General features: G+C 46.4%; 2 protein-coding genes across 4 annotated transcripts; both read right to left on the bottom strand.

Annotated features, from left to right (window-relative positions):
- Nucleotides 1-3,714: 3,714 nt before the first annotated feature.
- ak7b (adenylate kinase 7b) lies at nucleotides 3,715-14,116 on the bottom strand. Of its 3 annotated transcripts, XM_029832669.1 has the most exons (20): nucleotides 13,919-14,116; nucleotides 13,453-13,565; nucleotides 12,370-12,501; nucleotides 12,142-12,250; nucleotides 11,838-11,932; nucleotides 11,331-11,441; nucleotides 11,098-11,181; nucleotides 10,621-10,709; nucleotides 10,396-10,486; nucleotides 10,130-10,207; nucleotides 8,248-8,397; nucleotides 8,037-8,153; nucleotides 7,868-7,967; nucleotides 6,205-6,333; nucleotides 5,783-5,851; nucleotides 5,414-5,611; nucleotides 5,056-5,285; nucleotides 4,260-4,418; nucleotides 4,081-4,164; nucleotides 3,715-4,000 (listed from the first exon to the last, which is right to left on the bottom strand). In XM_029832669.1, the coding sequence occupies exons 2-19, from the start codon at nucleotides 13,534-13,536 to the stop codon at nucleotides 4,126-4,128; spliced, it is 2,064 nt and encodes a 687-aa protein (XP_029688529.1). In that variant the 5' UTR covers nucleotides 13,537-13,565; nucleotides 13,919-14,116; the 3' UTR covers nucleotides 3,715-4,000; nucleotides 4,081-4,125. The 3 variants fall into 3 exon arrangements, with proteins under 3 accessions (XP_029688529.1, XP_029688528.1, XP_029688531.1); XM_029832668.1 differs by having other exon boundaries at nucleotides 3,715-4,164; XM_029832671.1 differs by lacking the exons at nucleotides 8,037-8,153; nucleotides 8,248-8,397 and having other exon boundaries at nucleotides 3,715-4,164.
- An 869-nt stretch (nucleotides 14,117-14,985) lies between these two features.
- galcb (galactosylceramidase b) lies at nucleotides 14,986-23,225 on the bottom strand. Its single transcript, XM_003976821.3, has 18 exons — nucleotides 23,086-23,225; nucleotides 22,738-22,993; nucleotides 22,582-22,650; nucleotides 22,454-22,517; nucleotides 21,890-22,003; nucleotides 21,548-21,687; nucleotides 20,551-20,589; nucleotides 19,555-19,685; nucleotides 19,198-19,353; nucleotides 18,157-18,281; nucleotides 17,779-17,906; nucleotides 17,507-17,596; nucleotides 17,330-17,419; nucleotides 17,112-17,256; nucleotides 16,863-17,043; nucleotides 16,625-16,788; nucleotides 16,252-16,328; nucleotides 14,986-15,873 (listed from the first exon to the last, which is right to left on the bottom strand). Exons 2-18 carry the CDS (start codon nucleotides 22,870-22,872, stop codon nucleotides 15,727-15,729), a joined length of 1,995 nt encoding a protein of 664 aa, XP_003976870.1. The 5' UTR covers nucleotides 22,873-22,993; nucleotides 23,086-23,225; the 3' UTR covers nucleotides 14,986-15,726.

A 23,225-nucleotide genomic window follows, 5' to 3' on the forward strand; every position in this document is an offset into this window, starting at 1 on the left:
AATGTATGAAAAGTTATCAAAATTAAGTTCGTAAGTCAGCTTGACAATTCTGATACAACTACTGTTTGCATCCTGTCCAATTTATACCCCACCTTCCTTTCTTTGCTGTTCATGGGGTTCAAGAGTCTAGTAGTAGTAGCAGTAGTAGTATTATCGTAATTAGCAGTATAAGTGCCAATAATAATAGTAGTAGTGGTCAGTGGTCGCAGTATTATACCATTGCTTTTGTTTCAGCTTTTTTCCAGGTTAATTTAGTTAAACTATAAACATGTATCTCATAGGCGGGGCTTCGTCCCTGTCAGCTGATAAAGAACCCCTACCATCACAAATAGGAACTGCAGTCTGCAGCACCTGGACCACCACTGGAGCAACACTACTGCAACCAGCATGACCAGTGTTTCTTCATCACACCCTTTCTCCCAGTAGCTGCTCACAGGACAGCTGGGATGTGAAACATCATCAAAAACATGACCCACGGACACATGGACGCTCAGGGCAACAACCAGTACTGTTGATTGATAACCAGTTAGGAGAGAAATGAGTCCAGCACATTTGTCTGAGTTACAACAACATCCAGAGTTTCTAGCGAAGAGGAAGTGATTCATGCATTCATGGCCCCTGGCCCATGGCTCCTGGCCACTGGCTCATGGCCTCTGGTCCCTGGTCCCTGGCCCCTGGCTCGTAGGCACTGGCTCGTGGCTCATGGCCACTGGTCCCTGGTCCCTGGTCCCAGCCCCCTGGCCACTGGCTCCTGGCCACTAGCCCCTGCCCCCTGGTCACTGACCCATCGCTGCAGCATTTTTCTGCTGATTAAAAAACCTCCATGGAGGCCTCCAGATGATGGAGAATGGATCCCAGATAAACATTAGCAGGGAAAAAAAGCAAAACACGTTGTCATTCCCATGTGAGGGGGGACATAATGATGTTCAAAAGGAAGCCCCCTGCTGAGATGCAAGACAAACTGTTCCTAAGCAACAAAAAACATCTTTCATGGCTGAGTGCTTAAAATAAAGCTAGTGATTTGTCAGGAAAGGGGTGTGTGTGTGTGTGTGTGTGTGTGTGTGTGTGTGTACGGGCGTGTGTATATGTGTACGTGTGTGTGTGTGTGTATATATGTACGTGTGTGTGTGTCTGTGTGTGTGACAGAGAGAGAGAGTGTGTGAGGTGCAACTAGCACCTGATGTCAAAGTCCCTCATGACCTTACAGCATCAGATAAAGCTCTAATGTCTGTTCTTGTCCTGCTGGAGCTCAGTGCTGCTCCTGACACACGTTGCCATCACTTTCTCTCAGATAGAACAGAAAACGTTTGTGGTGTGAAAGGCTCCACCGCAAACTGGTTTAGATCTTGGCTACCAGACCAGTCTCTTTGTCCATGTTAACAATGGATCCTCTGCTCCCACTAAAGTCTACCAGGGAGTTCCACAAGGTTCAGGACTTGGTCCGGTCTTCCATTGCTGTGCTGATGACATCTAATTATAGCTATCAGTAGAGCCAGACCAAACCAATCAGCTCCTGGACCTCCAGGCTGCCTCAAAGACATCAGGACCTGGATGACCAGATATCTCCTACAGTCTAGTGATGGACCCTTGCTGAGTGGCATCATGCTGCCCTCAGTACCACTGTAAGAACCTGGGTGTCTTCTTCTGTCAGGATATGTCTTTATACACAAGGTCTCTACGTTGGCTCCCTGTTAAACTCAGAGTAGATTTTAAAATCCTTCTCCTCCTCAACAGCCTCCTCATAGGAGCCCGTTCAGGACCAGGTAGCCCTGCCAGGGTTTCCACAAGTAGAAGAGGGCCAGAGCCTCCAGCTCCCAGTTCTCTGGGACCAGCTCTCAGTCTGGATCTGGCTCACACTGCTGCTATAGGCCCACCCCCTCCCACCCTACCCTGCCCAAATATATATTCATCTCACGTTAAGATACATATTTCAATTGGGGCCTGTCTTGTTTTTCTCTAGACTTGCTGATCCTGGACAGGGTCCTTCAGGACTTGTAGGTGGAGTGAACCAGCTCTCTGCATGAGGACACATGAAAATTACCCTGGAACCAGGGTCTTCTTTTCTTATACTGTACATCCATGTTTCTGTACATGTGGCATCTACTGCACATTTGTCCATCCCAGGGGGAGAAAGATCCCTCATCCGTGGCTCTCCTTCAGGTTTCTTCTCTTTCCTTAAAAAGGGTTTCAAGTTTTTCCAACAGTCTGTGTTCTGGCAGGAGTTTAAAGTTATTCATATTTAGATGTTTACTTCGGTAACGAGCAGCGTTAAGAAATCAGAACCGTCCCGAGATTTTCCATGGATGACATAAGACTGCCACCCAGTGGTGGAATACGGGTACTAGAAGTGGGCAGATCAGCTTGGAAATTTGCTGTTTCAGCTCAAATCACGAACACAAAAGTTTCAAATTCAATTTTATGCAAGACAGTTACACTGATGTTTGATAGACTCTCATTTAAAAATGTAATTCTAGCCCTGTATTCAAAACTAATTTCATTTTAAAGGATTAAAATGACAAGTCCAATTCAAATGACAGCAGATCTGAATCATCTGGTCTAAGCCCACAGACATCATGAACATCTGTTTTCATCCCTGTTGCTGAAAAGTTAGTCCATGCATTTGTTACTTCCAGGCTGGACTATTATCAGGGTGTCCAAACTCCTCTTTAAGAGGCCTCCAGTTGATCCAAAATGCTGCAGCCAGAGTTCTGACAGGTATTGACAAAAGAGATCCCATTACTCCTGTAATGGTGTCTCTTCATTGGCTGCCCATTAAATTTAGAATCATTTTTAAAACCCTTCTTTTGACCTACAAGGTCCTCAGAGGCCTAGCTCCATCCTACCTGGAGGAGCTAGTGACACCTTACCAGCCCAATAGACCGCTCCGCTCTCAGAATGCTGGTCTACTTGTGGTTCCCAGTGTCTCTGGGAGTAGAATGGGGGGCTGAGCATTTAGCTACCAGGCCCCCCTGCTATGGAACCAGCTCCCTGTCCAGGTACGGGAGGCTGAGTCCATCGCTACTTTTAAGATTAGCCTTAAAACCTACCTCTTTGAAAAAGCTTATTGTTACTAATTCTGTAGTTCCAGTTATTATCATAGACAGACAAATTATCATACTTAGGGGGTCATGATCACCTGACAGGCCTCTGTCACCCCACTGGGTCATGGTTTCCTCCCCTCTCCTTTCCTCCTCCTCATCAAGTAGACTAGTGATGCTATTTCCTGTGTAGTTTTTCTGCTGCTCCCCCCCCTTCTGTATCCATTTACAGGTATCGCCGCCTTCAGAGCTGTATACTGACCTACGACCCCGCTGACCCACTCAACCAGCAGCTTATTCAATTCAATTTAATTCAAAATAATGTATTTTTGAATGTATTTATATGTTCTATGCCTCTCCTCTCCTCTACCTCCCCCCCTTCCCTCTACCTCTCCTCTCCTCTACCCCTCTCCTCTCCTGTCCTCTCCTCTCCTACCCATTCTATCCTCTACCTGTCCTCCCCCTTCTCCTCTCTCTCTACCCAGCCGGCCATCAGCAGAAGGGTCTCTGCTGGATCAGGATCCACCTCGATGGGTCTGAGAAACAGGCCGGTTTAATCAGAAATGGTTCCCATAACAACACTATTCAACAGATATTCAGATAACGCACAAATTACACCTACTCTTCCTTGTGTGAGTGTCAAACCAAAGACTCTTACAATTGCTATTTTATGCATTTTAACCAATTTTTATTCAAACCCTTGAAAAGTTTGGCAAAAGAGGCTCCACCATCCATGTCCAATAGGCGGCAGTGTGGTTCCACGGCAGAGATGTCACTTCACCACAACTCGTAATTTGAGGCGGTACAGGTGGTCAAGGATTAAAGGATCAAACTTCTCCTAAAACATCCATAGATCCACTGTAGGGAGGATGGTCTGGTCTTTGTCCCAGGGACATAAATAGTGGAGATGAGAAGGGAGGGGGGCTCCATGTGTGCCCGTTAATGTCGGAACAGTCTGAACGCTAGAAGAGACATCATCAGTGCTTCTGTTGTTCAGTGTTGTGCTGTTTTACAGTGTAAAGAAGGTCCAGTAGAGGTCTACCAGGTGTCACCCAAGAGGTGTGGATACATGTCTGCGACACACATTTCAGGAATTGAAGGGGTTGTTCCTTAAGAGGTACTCCGCCTAGAATGAGGGGAGTGAAAGAAAGTTTCACCAATCAAATGGTGTGACAGGTATACTGCATTAGTGGAGGACTCGAGCAGATGTGAGACAAGTACCAGGAAGTCCACAGGGTCCTGCGGCTGGCTCCTGCAGCACTGGATCAGGCCCTGGGTTAAAGTGGGCATGACATGTTCCATTAGGTAGTTCCTGACTGGGACGGACTGGGCCTCCAACTGCTTATCTTCATACAGTTTGACCTTCTCCAGCCTTGTTATCTGATGAGGACATTGACAAAAGAAAAGCTGTTGGAGGAAAACAATCCAGCCCAGACATAAAAGAAGCTACTTTGACCCAAATGGAGATGCCGATGCGACCATTTCCACAGGCTGGGTTTGATGGCATGACCTTTGAGTCAGGAGCAAGAAGCTAGAGGTACAGGATCATTTTCAGCCCCCGGGTCGGTCGGGGACGGGGCTGAGATGGGAGGGTTCTCAGTTCCATCAGACAAAACATAGCAGGTGTTCTAGTATGAGGGGGGGGATGTCAGCTAATTACCCTTGATCAAGGCACCGACCTGCCAAGTCTCATCCAGGGCCCCCAGCAGGGATGAAGTGGTCAAGAGAAAAAGGAAAATAAAAATGGAGGGGCAGGAGCCGAGTGGAGCAGGTTCAAGGGATGGGCCTGTCTCAGCCGTGCTCTGGTCACAGAGGGTAGCGCCCCGCTCTAACAACGATGAGGACGATGATGATGGTGATGCTAATAATAATAATCATTTAACGATGAGGAGGTCTGATTAGAAATGCTTTCTATAATGTTTCTATAAGATCTGAACCTCTAACTCCTGCATCTGGATCCCTTGTTCTGTGATGCATTTCTGGAACCTGTGGAGAGGGTGTGACCCCTGGAACCTACCCACTTCCCAGCACCTTCAGCCTTTTGCTTATCCTCCTCTCCACATCCCTTTTCCCACAGAGATGGCAAAGCGTCCTCGTGGCCTGTTTTCCCCACCCTTTTCTCCTCCTGTTTCCTCTCTTTGTCCTGTCCAACCTCAGGACTAAGTTGGTAGTTCCTGGGTTGACCTATAGTTTCAAAGACCTTGTGCATCAGGAGTGTGGTGTCCAATTTTTCGTTACTGGTGACCTCTGAGGACAGACGTGTGATAAAGACGAAAGAAAGGAATTTATGGAGCAGAATAATCACGTTTCTTCTGAACTTAAGCATGAAATTATGAAAACCTTGTGGAAAAAGTTTTCAGCAGGAGTAGAGTTACCCAGGAGCACAGGGGCGACATCTATTTCTTCAAAGTATTCCAGAGCTGTCTCATTTTTCAACCTGCTCATCCTGAATGTGGCCAGTCTCTGGAGGAAGGCCTCCTGCTGATAGTCCTGCTCCTGTATCAAGCTCTCAGGAAGGTTCTTCACACGGGCCTTCAGGAACTCCTCTGAAGCATCCAGGTAAAACACAAACTCTGAGGTGCACACACACACACACACACACACACACAAATGAGAACATCACAACAGTCTCCAAAATCTCTGCTCACATCATCCGAACACTGTGGCTCCTGAGATCTTTGTGGACTAATTTTGGTGGACTAAATGACATCTGTTTAAGAGAGAGAGAAAACCACTCGGGACACCTGGAGTGATCCTTCTGCTGCATGATGAAATCGGGGCCTCTTCTGGCTCTTCTGAGTTGTCTCCATCAGCTAGAAAAGACAAATGTAACAGATGTTTCATGTGCACGGTTGCTGCGGTACTGACTCATCTACGTGGGTCTGAGAATCCTCTTCTTGAGGCAGCTGTGATACCAGTGATACCAGCATCACTGGTGGACTACTGAAGCCCAACAGGAAGCTGAATTTTCCAAGCAGGGATGTTTTTTTTCACAGTGAATGCATGTGAATGCATGCCTCAAAATGATCCCAAAAGATCAGTGGAATGTAAACACCACATTCAAAATATGGTCCCAACCAGGATCTGGATCATAAAGAGGATAGTCCAGAGCCAGTGGATGCTCTCAGTGGATGGACATGAGTATGTCGTCGGTGCAGAGCCTCACCAGAGAAGAGCTCTCGAGCTTGGTCCCGTGTCACTGGAAAGTTGTCCAACACAAAGCCCTGGTTTCTGCAGGGCTTGGACAGCAGCCTGTCCCTTACCACCTTCACTTTGAACTGCTCATCCAAAGTATCTGGTGGACACAAAGATGGACATTACACTTAAAATGGTTTTTAGACTCAATATCCCAGAAATGCAAAGTGAAAACAGAAGCAAGACATTTTTGGGGGCCAACTAAAGAGATGCACTGATATTAGTGGTCAGCCTGATGACTCAGCACCTCTGGCAGCAGTTACAGCCTCCAGCCTTCATGCTTGTGATAGCACAAGCTTTGCATTCATGCACTTTGGGCCAGTCCTTCTTTCCAGGACTCTGGGTCACTCAACCATGACAGAGTTGTCACAGCTGCTTTTAGAGTCTTGTTGGAGAGTGAACCTGAAGCCCAGCCTGTTATCCTGAGGGCTCTGGTTTACATTAACTATTTGCGCTATTATGTTTTGCGTCAGCCCTCATCAGTTTCCCAGACCAGTTTCCCTGACCAGTATCCCCAACTAAGGTCTCCTCTCCTCTCCTCTCCTCTCCTCTCCTCTCCTCTCCTCTCCTCTCCTCTCCTCTCCTCTCCTCTCCTCTCCTCTCCTCTCCTCATCAAGTAGACTAGTTATGCTGATTCTTGTGTAGTTTTTCTGCCCCCTCCCAATTCTGTATTCATTTACAGGTATCGCCGCCTTCAGAGCTGCGTGATGACCTCCGGCCCCGCTGACCCACTCGGCCAGCGGCTTGCATAGTGTATTTTTGTATGTGTTTCTGTGCTCTGTGCTCTGTGCCTCCTCTCCTCTCCTCTCCTCTCCTCTCCTCTCCTCTCCTCTCCTCTCCTCTCCTCTCCTCTCCTCTCCTCTCCTCTCCTCTCCTCTCCTTTCTATCATCTACCTGTCCTACCCCCTCTCCTCTCTCTCTACCCAGCCGGCCATCAGCAGGAGGGCCCCCCTACATGAGCCTGGTCCTGCTCAAGGTTTCTTCCTGTTAAAGGGGAGTTTTTCCTTGCCACTGGTGCTTGTCTGGGGTTAGGCCCTGGGATTCTGGAAAGCGCCTTGAAACAATTTTGATTTTAAAAGACGCTATATAAATAGGAATTGATTTGATTTGATTCAACCAGTATCCTTGACCAGTCTCCCTGACAGTCTCACTGACCAGTAACTTTGACCAAGGTCCCTGACTAGTATCCCTGACCAGTCTGCCTAACCAGTGTCCCTGGCCAGGGTCCCTAACCAGTTATACTGACCAGGGTCCCTAACCAGTATGCCTGACCAGTCTCCCTGATCAGGGTCCCTAACTAGTATGTCTGACCAGTCTCCCTGACCAGGGTCCCTGACCAGTTATTCTGACCAGGGTCCCTAACCAGTACGCCTGACCAGTCTCCCTGACCAGGGTCCCTGACCCAGGGTCCACTGCCATAAGCCTCAGATTGATAGAGGGCTGCAGTGACACTGATCTTCTATGTCCCACCTGTACACATGGTCCCGGCAGCTCAGCTAGAGTGACCGTTGGATTCTAAGAACCTTCATATCTCTTATAAAGGGCTTTTTCCTAAAAGTGCTGAGAAGGATCAGACGGAGGCCATTCCGGGAACCTTCAGGGAAGCTGAATCCTTAGTAGTCTGTTGCATTTACCTGTGTCTCTACTCTCTCTGAACCTACTGAGCAGCATCCTGGTCTCCTCTAGAGAGTCGTCATCCTCTTCATCCTCATCAGGATTGTCCATTGCAGCATCCTAGAAAAGATCAATCATCTCTGTGAAGCACAAATGCCAAATGTCTGATATGTGTTGTGGGAAGATCACCAGTTGTGAGATGGACTCTTCCAGAGAGATGTAATGGAGTTTGTACTGTTGACAGATGTGTTTGGACACTGTGCTTTTTCCCACTGCAGGAGGACCCAGAACACACACACGAATGGGCTGAAGAGATGAGGAACACTTGCTAGATTTGTCTTTTATGTAGCAACACACTCCTTTCTGATGCCATTTCCTGCATTTGTCTTTTCTTGCGTACCAGGAGTTGTCTGCTCTGTCGATACTCCTCCACCACAAGCTCGATGTTCTCCACAAGCCCAGACTCACACATCCACTTGACGGACAACAGTTCTTTGACGTAGACACTGTCCATATACAGGTTCAGCTGCAGGGCATCAATTTCCATCACCTGACAGAGAAATTAAGCTCTTAAAAAGCAATTTTAATGTGAAAACACCAGTAATTTGTTATGAAGATGAACATGGTAGAACGGTCTACCTGTGAGGCTGCCTTCAAAACTAACAATCACATTTATCTCTGCTTTTGCAAATGCAGAGATGAAGTAGCCCAAGGGTGTTGGGGGAAGTGTGTTATGGTCCTGATGGAACCACCATTGAGATTTTCCCCATAAGTCCAGGTTTGGAACAAAAACCAAACTGCACCACCCACAGTGGAGCATGATGGAGGCAGCATCACGCTTCGGGGAGGAAGCTCTTCAGCAGGAACAAGGAGCTCAGCCCTGGATGGAATTAGAACCGGTCTCAAAAACCAGTCAGTCCTGGCCCCAAACCTTCAGGCTTCTGGGTGAAACTTGAAGCAGGAGAGCACCTCAACCTTTCAGCAGGAGGCCAAACCAACAAGAGCTTGATTCAGCAGAAGCTGCTGCAAGTGTTGGACTGGCCCAGCCTGAGCCCATAACCTGAGCCAGGAACATGTGGGTGAGCTGGAGAGGCCTGTGCCCAGGAGATGTCCTCTATATACAGTATAAAGATCAGTGGTGTGACATCATCATAGTATTACATCATCAGTAATTGGTCATCATCGGTGATGTCATAATTAGTGGTGTGACATCATCATTGTCAGTGGTGTGACACCATCAGCGATGCGTTATCATCAGTGGTGTGACATCATAATGGTGTGGCATTATAATGGTGTGACATCATCTGTGATGTGTCATTGTCATGGCGTGACATCATAACGCTGTGACATCATAATGATGTCACATCACTGATGTGACATCATTATGATCAGTGGGGAGACATCATCAGTTGTGCGACGTCATCAGTGATGTGATATCATCTGTGAGGTGATGCATCACCAGTGGTGTGATGTCATCTGTGATGTGACGTCACCAGTAGTGTGACGTTATCTTTGATGTGACATCATCATAGTATTACATCATCAGTAATTGGTCATCATCGGTGATGTCATAATTAGTGGTGTGACATCATCATTGTCAGTGGTGTGACACCATCAGCGATGCGTTATCATCAGTGGTGTGACATCATAATGGTGTGGCATTATAATGGTGTGACATCATCTGTGATGTGTCATTGTCATGGCGTGACATCATAACGCTGTGACATCATAATGATGTCACATCACTGATGTGACATCATTATGATCAGTGGGGAGACATCATCAGTTGTGCGACGTCATCAGTGATGTGATATCATCTGTGAGGTGATGCATCACCAGTGGTGTGATGTCATCTGTGATGTGACGTCACCAGTAGTGTGACGTTATCTTTGATGTGACATCATCTGTCATGTGCTGTCATCAGTGAGGTGACATTATCAGATGATGTAACATCATCTGTGGTGTGATGCATCACCACTGGTGTGACGTCAGCTGTGATGTGCCGTCATCGGTGAGGTGACGTCATCTGTGGTGTGACATCATCTGTGGTGTGATGTCATGCGCTCGTTTGTACGTGGGTCAAACACGCCGTTGTTATTGTTAACACACAGAGAATAAATGGTGGACAGGCGCCAACATTAGAGATATTAGAATATTGCCTTTCACTTTTACAATTGTTAGTGAACAATGAAGTGAATAATAGTGTGCTAGCTATGTTGTTGTTATGAGTTAGCTATGAGAAATCAAATGCTAAATCTATTATTGCAAAAGGTGCAACATACACTGAAGTCTGGGATGAGGAAGGCCTCCTCAAATGGCTTCTTCTGGATCGTCCCCGATCCAAGCACAGAGGCAACCATCTAAAGACACAAGACCACATCATCATCATCATCATCATCATCATCATCGTCATCATCATCATCATCAAAGAGATCAAGGTTACAGAGGATTTACCGGAAACGCACACAGGTGTACTGCATGATGTCCCAAACATAATTGATATGACAAGCTAGTTGCTTGGTGGCATCAAATCAACGGCCAAACACACCTTTACAATTTCTTCCAGGGTGTTGTCGGAGTTGTCCACAGCTAACAGGTAACCTGGCAAAGGTGGCTGTTCGATCACATTTTGAATCACACTGGAACACCAACAGCAGTTAACATACATTAGTATTTCTTTTTGCTATTTTAGTTATTTCTTTTTTATGCGTAATCGTTATAAAAGCCTTTTTCCAAGAATTCCTCTCCCGGTTTGGGAGATGGTGTTTACAACCTTGCCAGGTCAATGACATGAATCATGGGAATAACGTTGTTGCCATCTCCAAAAAGCAGAATTTCATGTTGTCCTCCCAGCCAGGCTGTCTGAACACACACATTAGTACAGTTCTAAGTGACAGAAGTCATAGTTCCTGCGGATGGAGCTGGTGGAAACCAGAGTTTGAATGAATATTGACAGAAATTATTTAAGTTAAGTGTTTAAATCTTTACAAAACAACATTTGTATATGAAAGGACAAAGCCACCACTTGACTGAGCTGAGTCCAGAAGCCAGCTTTATGATGTTAAGTGATCAAAATGAGAATTTTCCTATCTTTTGTCATGTTTGATGTAAACAAGCTGCACCCAAAGTCTGCTAACACTCTCTTCAAGAGGTCATCCAAACATGTGATGTGTTTCATCCCAACCACCTTTTCCACACAGCTCCATCAGCAGAAGAGAAAAAAAATGAAAGGCCAGATTTGAAATCAAACCTTGAAAAAGTAGTGCAGGAACTGCTCCCCTTTCCCATACAGGCATCCTGAAGCAACCACATATGTGGAGAAAACCCTCTTATTCTGAAAAGAGAGAAAACATCAAGTTCCTTCATCACCTGTCTTTGTTTGTGACGCGCATATGTGTATGTGTGTGTGTGTGTGTGTGTGTGTGTGTGTGTGTGTGTGTGTGTGTGTGTGTGTGTTGGATGAAGCCTGGATTTGGAACTAACAATTTTGCCCAGTTTGACCACCCTCTTCTCCAGCTCACAGTGGGATTTGAAGTTGGGATGAGGTCTTCTTCTCCAGAAGAGCTCGTCAGTCAGAGGAAGAGTGGGATCCTCCTGTTACGCATCAACACACAACAAGAGTCTTCTTTTAACACAACTCTCCTGTTTCCACGGTTGAGATCTTTCTGCAGGAAAAAGGGACATTCTGTGAAACTGTGGCAGAAAAGAATCAGTCACGGGGAGCTCATCATAGCTGGAGAACTTCTCCACAGTTCATCTCTGCCTCTAAAAAAAACTCACGTCCAGAAATCTCCTTCTGGTCGAAAACATCCCCAGGGTCTGAACCGACAAGATTTGAACGTTGTTGTTGTTAGGTTATTGCTCTTCAGGTGTCTGGTTGAACCCTGATCACCTTCATGTGTCTCACCTGTGTCTAACTGTCTGCGAATTTAAACGTGATTCTCCTGTGCCACACGGGTATTTTTAATTGACCCTCATGGGTCCACTTACAGGATCCAGTGGTTCTGTGAGTGCCCAGGTCATCACCGTGGAGATGAGGATGAACATCTTCGATGCAGCAAACTGCTCCATCTGGCCGTGGAGGGCTGGAAATACAACATCATCACTGTCTGTGTCCTCGTTAGAAAACGTCGCCTCTGGCTGGCTGCAGGCTTTGCCCTTCTCTGAGTGGTTTTTACCAAAAACTTTTATTTGGTTCAAAGAAAGACTTAAAGATGAGGAGGTTCTTATTTAAAAACTAAGATGAAAGAGCTGAAAGATGAAAGCCAGACTCAGAGATCAGATCAGCCCTTACCTGACACAGCCCACAAGGCCTCCTCCACTTGATCCGCATGCTCACTAATGTTGTAAATAATAACGTCACACTGCATCAGTTTCAAAAGCAGCTCATCTCTGTTTGCTTTCTGACAAACAAGAAGAAAAAGAAGAAGATACTCCCAATACACATGTTCTTCACGTGGAACGCAAACAGGAAATACAGCAGTCCGAGGGCCCCAGTAGTCTGCGAGTGTTTGGAACTAACCGAATACACCTCCAGCACATGTGGGCTGCCTCCGTCCCGTCTGTCAGCACTTCCAACGAGCTGAAAAGCTCGCTCCTGCTCCTCAGTCTCATCCTCCTCATAGGTGGATACCAGCCGACGTTCAGACAGAAACTACACAAAGACACACATTTGTGTCAGCATCCCATAATTTGGTCCGGTTCACCAGTGTGGTGCAGGAACTCATATTTAGCACTAACTTCATGTTACAGAAAATTAATTAAGTCATTCCTTTTTTACAATTTGTTGGGTGTATTTATAGAAATGTCAGTCTTTAAAAGCTTGTAATTGTTCCGTTTTGGTCCTCAGAGTCTCTAGAGGTAGAATAGGGGGCCGAGCATTTAGCTACCAGGCCCCCCTGCTATGGAACCAGCTCCCTGTCAGGTACGGGAGGCTGACTCGATCTCTACTTTTAAAATTAGGCTTAAAACCTACCTCTTTGAAAAAGCTTATTGTCATTAATTCTGTAGTCCCAGTTACACGTCCTCTCCTCTCCTCTCCTCCTCTCCTCTCCTCTCCTCTCTTCTCCTCATCAAGTAGACTATTTCTTGTGTAGTTTTTCTGCTCCCCCCTTCTGTATTCATCTACAGGTATCGCCGCCTTCAGAGCTGCATACTGACCTCCGAACCCGCTGACCTACTCAACTTGACTCCACCGGCAGCACAATTTACTTAATATAATGTATTTCTATATGTATTCTCTATGATCTATGTCTATTCTCTCCTCTGCTCTCCTCTCCTCCCCCCTTCTCCTCTCTCTCTACCCAGCCGGCCATCAGCAGGAGGGTCCCCCTACATGAGCCTGGTCCTGCTCAAAGTTAATTCCTGTTAAAGGGGAGTTTTTCCTTGCCACTGTTGTTTGTTTGGGGTTAGGCCCTGGGATTCTGTAAAGCGCCTAGAAACAATTTTGATTGTAAAAGACGCTATATAAATAAAACTTGATTGATTGATTGACGTGACGTGACGTAACGTGTGCGGAAGTTTTTATTAGGATTAAAGCGGCCCCGTCATCCCGTCTTGTCCATATTTTAATTTTTCTATCCTTCATCTTTGTAATCAAGCTTACCTTGGCGATATTTCTTGAAGCGTAAGAGTCGACGCTGTTGATAAAAACTCGTTTGGGTATGGATCCTGCCGTGTCCTCCGCCATGTTTGTTGTTCAGTTGTTGCTGTGGTTACCTTCAATAAGGAAAGTTGCTATTGGCTGCCAGAACCTCACTGGATGACATCATCGCCATGCGTACAGTTTTTAAATTGCGCTTTTTGCGTATTTGGTCTCTGGCACGTGAACCACGATCAAGGTTATTGTATCAAAGCTCGATCATTATCTGAGGTGCAAAGCGCTGAACTCTGGTCTTTGGCATATTTTATTTTATTATTTCCACTTTGGTTTAATAGATTAAAACATGAATATTGATTGTACCCATGGATAAATATTTTGGCTACCTATGAATAGCAAAATCCTAAATCCTATTCTTTCTTCTCTGCCAGAGGTGCAGCGACTCCGGTGTGTTTCCTTTGCACTAACTTACCTTTCTCCAGTTGCTGACTGGCTCATCGACGCGAGTGATGTAGAAGTCAGTTATTATAACACAGTACAGTTGTAATATGTTGTTTTGAATCAAAGCTCGTTTGACATTTGATCATTGAAAGATCAATCGTCAACCCTTCTAACTTTGAATCCTGGATTTGTGGAGAGAATTGACGGGTAAATGAGGGGTTTTGCGTTTTCAAACGTCCCACAGACATCAAGAAAAACCTCCAATATCTCCCCGTAGATATTTACCACCATCATATTTATGAAGGAGTATTTTCCCCTCAGTAGTGTGGAAGCATTATTGGATGTCCACCCGTATTATTGCACCTCCCTGGCTTGGCTTCTGCTAACGAGTATCCAGTAACCAGTAGTTCCTCTCAGCTGGGGAGGGAGGTCATCCTCAACCGTCCTCTAGAAGGGTCCAGGTCGTCCTGAAGGAGCTTCAGAGCGCTGTGACCTGATCTTGTTTCCAAGTCCTTCATGGAGACAAGGCAGTGCTGAAAGGAGAACCATGCTAGCTGCTGCTGTTGTGTCCAAGGTTAGTGTCCCGTGTTTGGGACAGCAAGAGACAGACAGGCTGGTCTTCCACCTTCGATGCCTCTCAGGACAAACCAACTCTTTAACAAACCATAATTATCACAATTCTAAATGCAAAACTGTAACAAGCAGAGACAGAAATCAAAACAATGAAATTACAATATTTCATTGTGAACCAGCTGTTCCACTGGAGCTTTTTGTTAATAAAAAAAAAAAGAATGGCTTCTACCTCTCTACATGCTATCCTTTGTTCAATGACTCAAGAGTTTTTTGGAATATGGAAGTCAAAATAAATAAGTCATCTAGGGGGCGTGGTTGGGCCATTATCGCCGCATTCCTGTGTTTTTCAGATGGAGCTCCATTGTCCTCATAGTCATAGGAAGATGAAAGCAGTTGGATTAATACCATATCCTGTCATGGATGCCCAGCTGTTACCTAACACCTCTATACAGATCCATGCATGTAAGAACCTTCATGTGTACGTTGAGACTTGAAGAGAAGATAATTGGATTAAACTGTCATGCATGACGATGATGAACATCACTTATTTATTTGTTAAAACCTGAAGCTGTAACTTTGAAAAAAGAAACTCACTCAGTTACAGTCAGACATGTTTCCCTTATTTCACTTTGAAGACAATCTGGGAGGCCTCCCAAAGCTTCAGGCAGCAAAATGCAGTTATTGTGTCATAACCCCAACGAGCCTGCCTTCACTATTCTCGTCATCCCAACCTGCAGCTGGAACATTTAAATCAGTCAAATCAATTCCCCTTTATTTCTATAGCATCTGTTGGCCCCGTCTCTCCAGGTGCTTCATAGAATTCCAGGGCAGGACCCCCAACCAGCAACAGTGGCAGGTAAAACTCTTCTTGAACATGAAGAAACCTTGAGCAGGACCAGGCTCGTGTAGGGTAGGAGAGGAGAGGAGAGGCAGCCATGACCCAGCAGGGTTCCAGCAGCCTGGTGATCAGGTGATAATGTTTCTGGACCCCGGCAGCCTTGGCCTCTAGCAGCAGAACTCAGATATTAACGTAATAATTAGACAACGCTGATCCTTACTTTCAGACCTCCCAATGAACAACGGAGGAGAGCGACCGTTGGGTGGTTCAGTGTGCTCCAACACTGAGTTAAAGGCAGCTGCTCAACTCTCTTCATTTTGACTTGGTCCAACATTAACTTCAGAAATATGTAGTGGTTGATTAGGAAATTTAAAAAAAATCAGTTAAATTACTCAGGACATAATCTCAATTATGATTTCAAAGGTCACTTATCCTTTGGCCACAATTGCAATATTATCAAACTGATTTGATTCAAATGACCGTGTTCCTATGGCAACCCAGCCATTTTTGGGTGTCAGTACCACAGCATTGCTCCACAGCTGGTATCCGTTCAACTGACCCGATGCATACTGGCCCTTCGTGGGGGGAGAAGAGAGATAGAGTTCAATGTTAGGTGGGCGGATGGATGGATGGATGAGTGTAAAATACAAAAATAAAATGAGCAACTCAGTGTCCTTTTCCAGTTTCAGGAGGAAGTGCAGATATTTCCAGCATTTTTTGTCACCATAGTTCCAGATAAAAGTATAAAGTAAAAGTAAGTATAAAGTAAGTCCACCAAATTAGTGAAGAGGGAAAGGAGCACATGTCAGGATGGTTGAAGCTCATTAAAGCTCTTTATTTCATGGAGAACGGTCCTTGTGAAGCCACAACTTTCAACTATCTCATTCACATCATACGTGTAATGCATATTTTTGCAGAACAAACCTGGACTGAGACAGGAGGAGTGCACTTACTTGAACAGTGAGCGTGAGGGTGTACCACCTGTAGGCTCGGGTGCCAGACTCTCCTTCTGCAAGTACAGTCTGTCCAGCTGACACAGAACAAACACAACCACAGACAATGTCATTTGGAGGTCATAAGAAGCTGAAGGAATGACAAACACGTGTCAAGAAGGCACCGATCCAACTGATGGTTGAGTTCAGGTGAAGAAGCATGGGACTGTGAATAACCTGATGTTCTACACATGACTGCGCTGTAAAACGCAGCAGGTTAAGGAAGAAGATGCGTCTGCACACACTTGCCGCTCGATTCTGGGGCTGAAGGCATGACTGCGTTTATGGAATGAGAATAATAAACTCAACAACGATGCCTGGCGAAAATGCTGACCTAAATCATTCGTCACTCTGTACGTGCCATCAGCAAACAGCCAGAAAAAGACTCCTCTAGTGGAGCGGACAGCCTGGCCGCCTCTGTCCACTCTAGCAGCGAGGAATACGCCGCCGGTCGTGGCCGTCTCCATGAAGACATCACAGGTGACCGTGAGGTTCTGCCTGGAAAACAACAGTCTGCTGTTACCATAGGAACATTGAAGGCACATCTCACAGGTCAGCTACCATCAGCTCACCACTGGTAGTCTCCTATGACACTGATGGTCTGGTCCGCATCAGCGACCCACGTGACCGGTCTCTCGGTTATGACCTGTCTCAGGGTGTAGAGGTGAGGTCCAGGGTCACTCAGGTTCATGAAGTATTCAAACACTCCAGTCTGGTCCGCAAAGTATGGAGCCTCAGAGAAGGAGGGGTGTCCTACACAGACGTTCAACATCCCCTTTATTTGAGCATGAGCCTGGAGTCTGCGTGCCTGCGGTACTTACGGACGTTAAAGTCGTCCTTGTAGACTTTGGGGAAGGGAGAGGAGGCAGGTGGGCTTGGGTAGCTGCCCTTCTGTCCCACTTTCAGTGTGGTTAGCGTGTAAACCTCATCTTCCATTAAATGCAAGCTGAAGAACCCATCCACCAGCTGAAAGAGTCACAGTGTCTGACGTGTGGTACACCAAGAGGTGGTGAATCTTGAACTACTCTCGTCTTCATACCTTCAGAGGAGTCAGCCTCTCAAAGAAGGACGGCTTTTTGCTTTTAAAACCAAAGTGCGAGCGCCATACCTGGACTTCACTTATAGAGGCCTTGGTAAAAGAATGTTAACCACTCAGCTAGAGGCATTCCGTCACTATAGTCTCTAATTAGATGCACAAGAGCACAGAGGAACTTACAAAGGATCCCTCCAGCTGGAACATCGCGGTCTGAGATGTCACGTTGAAGGCAGGCAGTGGTGGTCTGATGCAGACCGAATGGTCATGAGTCTGATGGGGAAATGTGGGAAACGAAGCTAAAGAAAGTCCACCATGAAGAGCCACAAGTTGCTCATTCCCCTCGGCTGGGTTTGTGTCATCAGTTCAGAACTTATCTCCGAGACAAATACACTGAACATTATATAAACTTGTGTTTCAGATGGCAAAAAGAAAAAGAAAAAAATGACATTTACCATAGTTTCAATGACAATAGTGAGGTTTCCTTTGCCGTCAGTCAAGGCTACATAGCTCCCACCTTGTGCCAGATGTCCAACAGTCTGTAGGTAGGTCCATCCCGGCTGGGTGAACTGTGTGTGATGGGCTACAGGGACAAGAACATAGCAAATAGGAAGGGATTTAAGCCTCCATTTTCTCAAGTTGTTCAACAACGGGCACATGAAGGAAATGATCTCAACCAGGTAAGCAACAGCGCAGGAATCACATTATAAAACTACACTAAAGGAAGGTTTCATGGAATACTTAGCACATATAATTAGTTGAGGGGTATGATTAAAAATCTAAGAGGAGAGATGATGATAAAGAAAGAATAAAATCAATGCAGCTGCACTGACCCGTGATCCAGATGGGAGACTCCACGACATAGTTGCCGCTCCAGGGCTCTTCCGCCGTCATCAGCCCATCTCTGCTGAATGGCAGGTTGTCGTAGTAGCTGGCCACCAGGTTCCAGGAGATGGTGCTTTAAAACAAGGAGCAGTCACCAACAGGCAGCAGGGAAAATGGATTCAAGCTGCAGATCAAAAATGTTAACTAAGTTTAATAAAGAATGATGGCGGTTATGGAGGAATGGAGGCTAGACCACGGGTCACTGAAGGGTGATCTTCAGCCGTGCATGTTCGACGAGTTGGTGGCCAGTTGGGTTCCACGGCAGCTCGAGAGGTGTGGTTCCGCTTTTAAATGAGAGGAGCCAGAGGGTTGTTCCAACAACAGAGCTGTCACAAGACTCAGACTCCCTGCTGAATATTAGTCCGAGTTGCTGAAGAGAGGGTTCCATGATCAGTCTGGGCTTTCTTCCCAAAGCCAGAGCTGCGTCTGCATACCCGGCCGTGGGTCGGACTCTTTTCTGGTGGGTGCAACCCTCAAATGGTCCAAAGATGGACTACTCCAAGTAGAGGAAGAGCCCTTAGTCTAAGTGAAAGAGTTGAAGAATCTAGCAGCCTTTTTGGGACATTAGATGGAAGCTGTGGCAAAAACCAGTCGGCCTAATCTCACATGGGCATGAGTGATGGGTCACGACTCAAAGCACAAGAACGTAGGTACAAGAGGTTGAAGCAGATTGGCTGATGTCACCCTTAAAGGTAAGGTGAGAAGCTCAACCAGCCACCAAAGCCGATGCTCCTTTTTGTGGAAAGGGGCGAGTTGACCAGGACATGAGGGGAGTATGTCTACAGAGTGCATCCATAGGGAGGTTCATCTGGCACTTCCAGAGGCCAGGAGAGGCCACAGGGGATGGACCCAGTGGAGAGAGTAGAGCTCCACAGTGGCTGGGGAACACCCACCACTCACTCAGTGGAGGAGGACAGGAAGAGTGCTTTTCTAGAGCTTCAGAAAAGTGGTTGACTATAAACGGATGAAGTAAATTCACATGTTCTTACGCAGTCATGAAGCCATTGACATAGTTCTGGTTTAGAATGCGAGCCCAGCAGCCTCCCCCCACATCATCGTTGAAAGTGCTGTAATCTTCGGAGGACCACAGTGTCTTCCGTGTCTCCAGTGCCTCCATCACTGTGTTGGTACCTGGGTAGTGGGCACTAGAAAGGAAACCAGACACACAATCAAGGTTCCTCTGCCAAATTTATGGGCTCATTTCTGTGTTGTAGACCACTGGAGGAAGACTGAAGCCCCCAGCCCCAGACTTCAAATAGCTTCAACTTTGACCTCACGATGAGATCCAAACTGCAGCTGCAGTCAAGAAAGGTTGGCTGTAGCTTACACAGAAAAGAGGGTCCTACCCTATGATATCTACAGCCCTGTGGAGCTCAGCGTCCAGCAGGAGAGACCGCGTGATCGGCTGCCACAGGTTGTCACTGGCAATGATTTTCACCTCCTCCAATCCACTTTTATCCAGAGTGTATCGCAGCAGCTGGTGGACAGCCACGAGTCCATAGGAGGAGAGAGATGGAGGGAGGAAGGGAGGGGGGAGAGAGATGAGAGTGTTTTCCATTTTCAGGCTACAATAATAATATTGGTCTTGTAACTCAAACCTGAAGTGATGCTGAGCAGTGAACAAGAGAGTTTGATGACTTTTTACTGGATTTACTACTTTAGAATTCAGTCACATTTAATATCAGCGGTTAAAAGTAATCAATACATTCAGAGGAACACAACATACACCTGAGCTCTGCTGTACAGGTGCATCTCCATGAGTTAAGGTACCAAAAAAATTATTGATTTTCGTCCTTGTAAAGGTGAACCATAGACAACATATAGATGAATTACACAGACTGATATATGTCAACTATTTACTTCTTAGAATTTGGATAATTAATAACTGGCTCATCAAACTTCAGTTTCTCACAATCATTCACGGTGTCACATTTGAATTAGCCGATTAACTCAAAGCAGAGAATCGGAGTGTTGAAAGGAAAGACGAGGGACACCAGAGTAACCTGGGCTTCCAAGACCTCCACCCACAGACTGATGGCCTCCATGCTGCTCTGCATTGCTGCAGTGGCTGCGGCAGAAGGAACCGGCAACCATTTTTGCTCAAAAACAATATCCTCATAATGCCAGACACTGAGTGTTGGGTTTTATTTTAAGTTCAACTGAATTAAACAACCTTTTTGATGATATTCTATTTTGCCAATACGCAGCTGTGTAGTGTGTTGCTTGTCACATGTCTAAGAGCATTAAAATGCATGTGTGTTTATGAGGAAATTTGATTCAACATCATCTATACTGTCACATTTGCATCCACTCAGACCAGGTAAACAATGGTGAGATGTTACCTTAATGTATTTGATGTCAAAGCTTCGCTCATTCCATATCTATCAAACAGAAGGGGAACGTAGTTACACACCATCATTTAGAGACAAATGTATTCAGACAATTGAACTTTTTGAGCCAACAGGCAAATTACAACACAAAGACAGAAGCAAACTGCACAGCTCTGGAGGAGGGGGGGGGGGGTCAAGTGGGCAGCAGAGGTGGGGCAGGGGTGGGGCAAGTGTAGAGCAGGGGCGGGACAGGGGTGAAAGGGGGCAGGCATGTGCAAAGAAGGGAAAGGAGAGGTGCAGAGAAGGGGCGGGGCCGATCAGATGCAGAACAGGGGCAGGACAGGGGGCGGAGCAGGGAAGGGAGAGGTGCAGAGCAGGGGGGAAAGGGGGTGGAGCAGGTGCAGAGCAGGGGGGGAACGGGGCAGAGCAGGTGTAGAGCAGGGGTGGGACAGGGGGGCAGGGGAGGGGAGGGAGAGGTGTAGAGCAGGGGGGAACAGGGGTGGGGCAGGTGCAGAGCAGGGAAAGGAGAGGTGCAGAGAAGGGGCAGAACTGGGGTGGTGCAAGTGGGCAGCAGGTGTGGGCAGGTGTTGCGCAGGGGCGGGACAGGTGGTGGAGCAAGTGGGCAGATCAGGGGCAGGACAGAGGGAGGCGCATGTACAGAGCAGGGGCGGGACAGGGGACGGAGCAGGTGCAGAGCAGTGGGGCCCACCCCCATGTTTTTGCAGGTTTTGTTGTTTGTTCTTTTCTGCAAATCCCGGCTTCTTTGCGCGCAAGATGGGCGATATTAACTTGGGCGCAAAATCGACTCCTGAGCCGGGTTCAGTCCCTGACGGATCGAGGTGACGCAGCCAAGATCATTTACTTTACCAGTGTTTAGGCTCACCAACACTGACTGAGACAGAGGTCAAATACAGAAAAACACTATGTATGACAAACATGTGTAGCTTTGCTGAGTGTATTTGTGAAATCTGCTTCTTAAAGGAAAGAGTTTCAGACCGTGTCTACACACCCCAATATACTGGATGTCCAGGTCATGGTACTGTTTGGCCCCAATGATCCAGTTCACCACATATGCTGCAGTGATGTCTGGGAAATCGTAGGGCCAGTCGTTACCATGGCCCACCCAGCCAGGAAACGCCCAGGGTAAACCTACACAAACGCATGTGGACCAGTAAAATGATGTACAGAGCCGCACTTAAATGTCTGGAGTGAACTTTCCATCATCCCTCCTTTTTCATGCAGTTCTGCACATTCAATATTAACATTATATCACAAATAGTTGGCTTTTAAATATACACAATTCTTATTATAAAGTATGTAAAATGTTCATTATTATTGATTGAAACCTAACCTATCAATGTGATATTTGGGTTCCTCTTCTTGGCCTCTTTCATCAGCCACCACTCATATCCTCGAAAATAGTTCTCGTCAGCTTCATAATGCATGTGTGAGGGTTCTGTTCCATCTTCAAGTGATGAAAAAACACACACACACAACAATGTCCAAAATCCGTCAGCAATGTCAGCCTAAACAATAAATTCTTCAAAGCAATGCCAAATTCTGCACTCTCCAACAGTATCTCCACCGCTCAGTAACCTGAAAGATTACCAGAGAGAGCAGCGCCATGACGTAAATATCTGCAGAATATCTGCTTGCTCGGACTCTCAAATGGAGAGAGGTAATCTGTGAGGGAACCTGTGTACCCTCACACGCAGGGGCATCAGGAGCATGACAACTTTACAGAGAGCCCGGGAACGTGGCATTAAACTCAGAAACCATGATGATGTCACAGTGCTAGATCCCCAACCCCTTGACCTCAGTTCTTGGGGTTAACCATGACGTCATTCGAAAACGTCACTCGCTGCACATGTTGATATATTAAAAAGTAAACTTTACAACCCGCAGGGAGACTCACCCGTACTCTGAGCATCTCCTCCAATCTCCACTTTCAAAATGTGCAAAGAAGCTCCGAAGTTTGGCTGCAGAGAGAAAATAAACCTGAAAAGATGAAGAAAACTGGAGAGCCGAATGGCGTTGATATACCTTAAACAGGTAGTCTAATATCTGGCTCCGGTATGGCTCGGCATAATTGACCAGTAATCGAGAGGTTGCCTGAAAGAACCAGCAGATTCGCCATTGAGCGCGCAGCTCGTCATCTTTTTTGGCGTTTGTGAACCCGGAAGTTTTGCCCGAACTCACCCCTCCGCCGCTTAAACCTCCAATCCCGTCAAAGACTCTCCCCAGCCCCGCTTTGTCGCTCAAGTAATACGCCTGGCAGGAGCATAACGGCAGAGAGATGACGACAAGAAGTCCAGGGAGTAATCTGCTGCCCATTCTGATGTTACAGATCCTTCCCACGCTCACATGTAACCAAAGTGTAAAACTAATTCTGTTGATCAGGCGCCGCTGGAAGTCACGTGACACAGGAAGCCGCCGTTTTAAAGGGAAAGGCCTGCTACAAAAGATGGCTGTTGGATTATCTCAAATGACTTGTGGAACATCTTAATTACTCTTATAGGCATTTTAGGAACAGATGGGATTTTGAACCTTTCACGAATCTCGTCGGCATTGGTGCCGCCCGCCCAGCAACATCTCAGAGCAGGTCCCCCAAAGTGACCATTGGGTCCTTGTTTTTGTTTTCCTCTTTCTTCAGATGTCCAGCTTTGAATCCAGGAGTGAGAACAGCT

The sequence above is a fragment of the Takifugu rubripes genome, chromosome 2, assembly GCF_901000725.2.
Source record: "Takifugu rubripes chromosome 2, fTakRub1.2, whole genome shotgun sequence".
In the NCBI taxonomy this organism is placed as follows: Eukaryota; Metazoa; Chordata; class Actinopteri; order Tetraodontiformes; family Tetraodontidae; genus Takifugu; species Takifugu rubripes.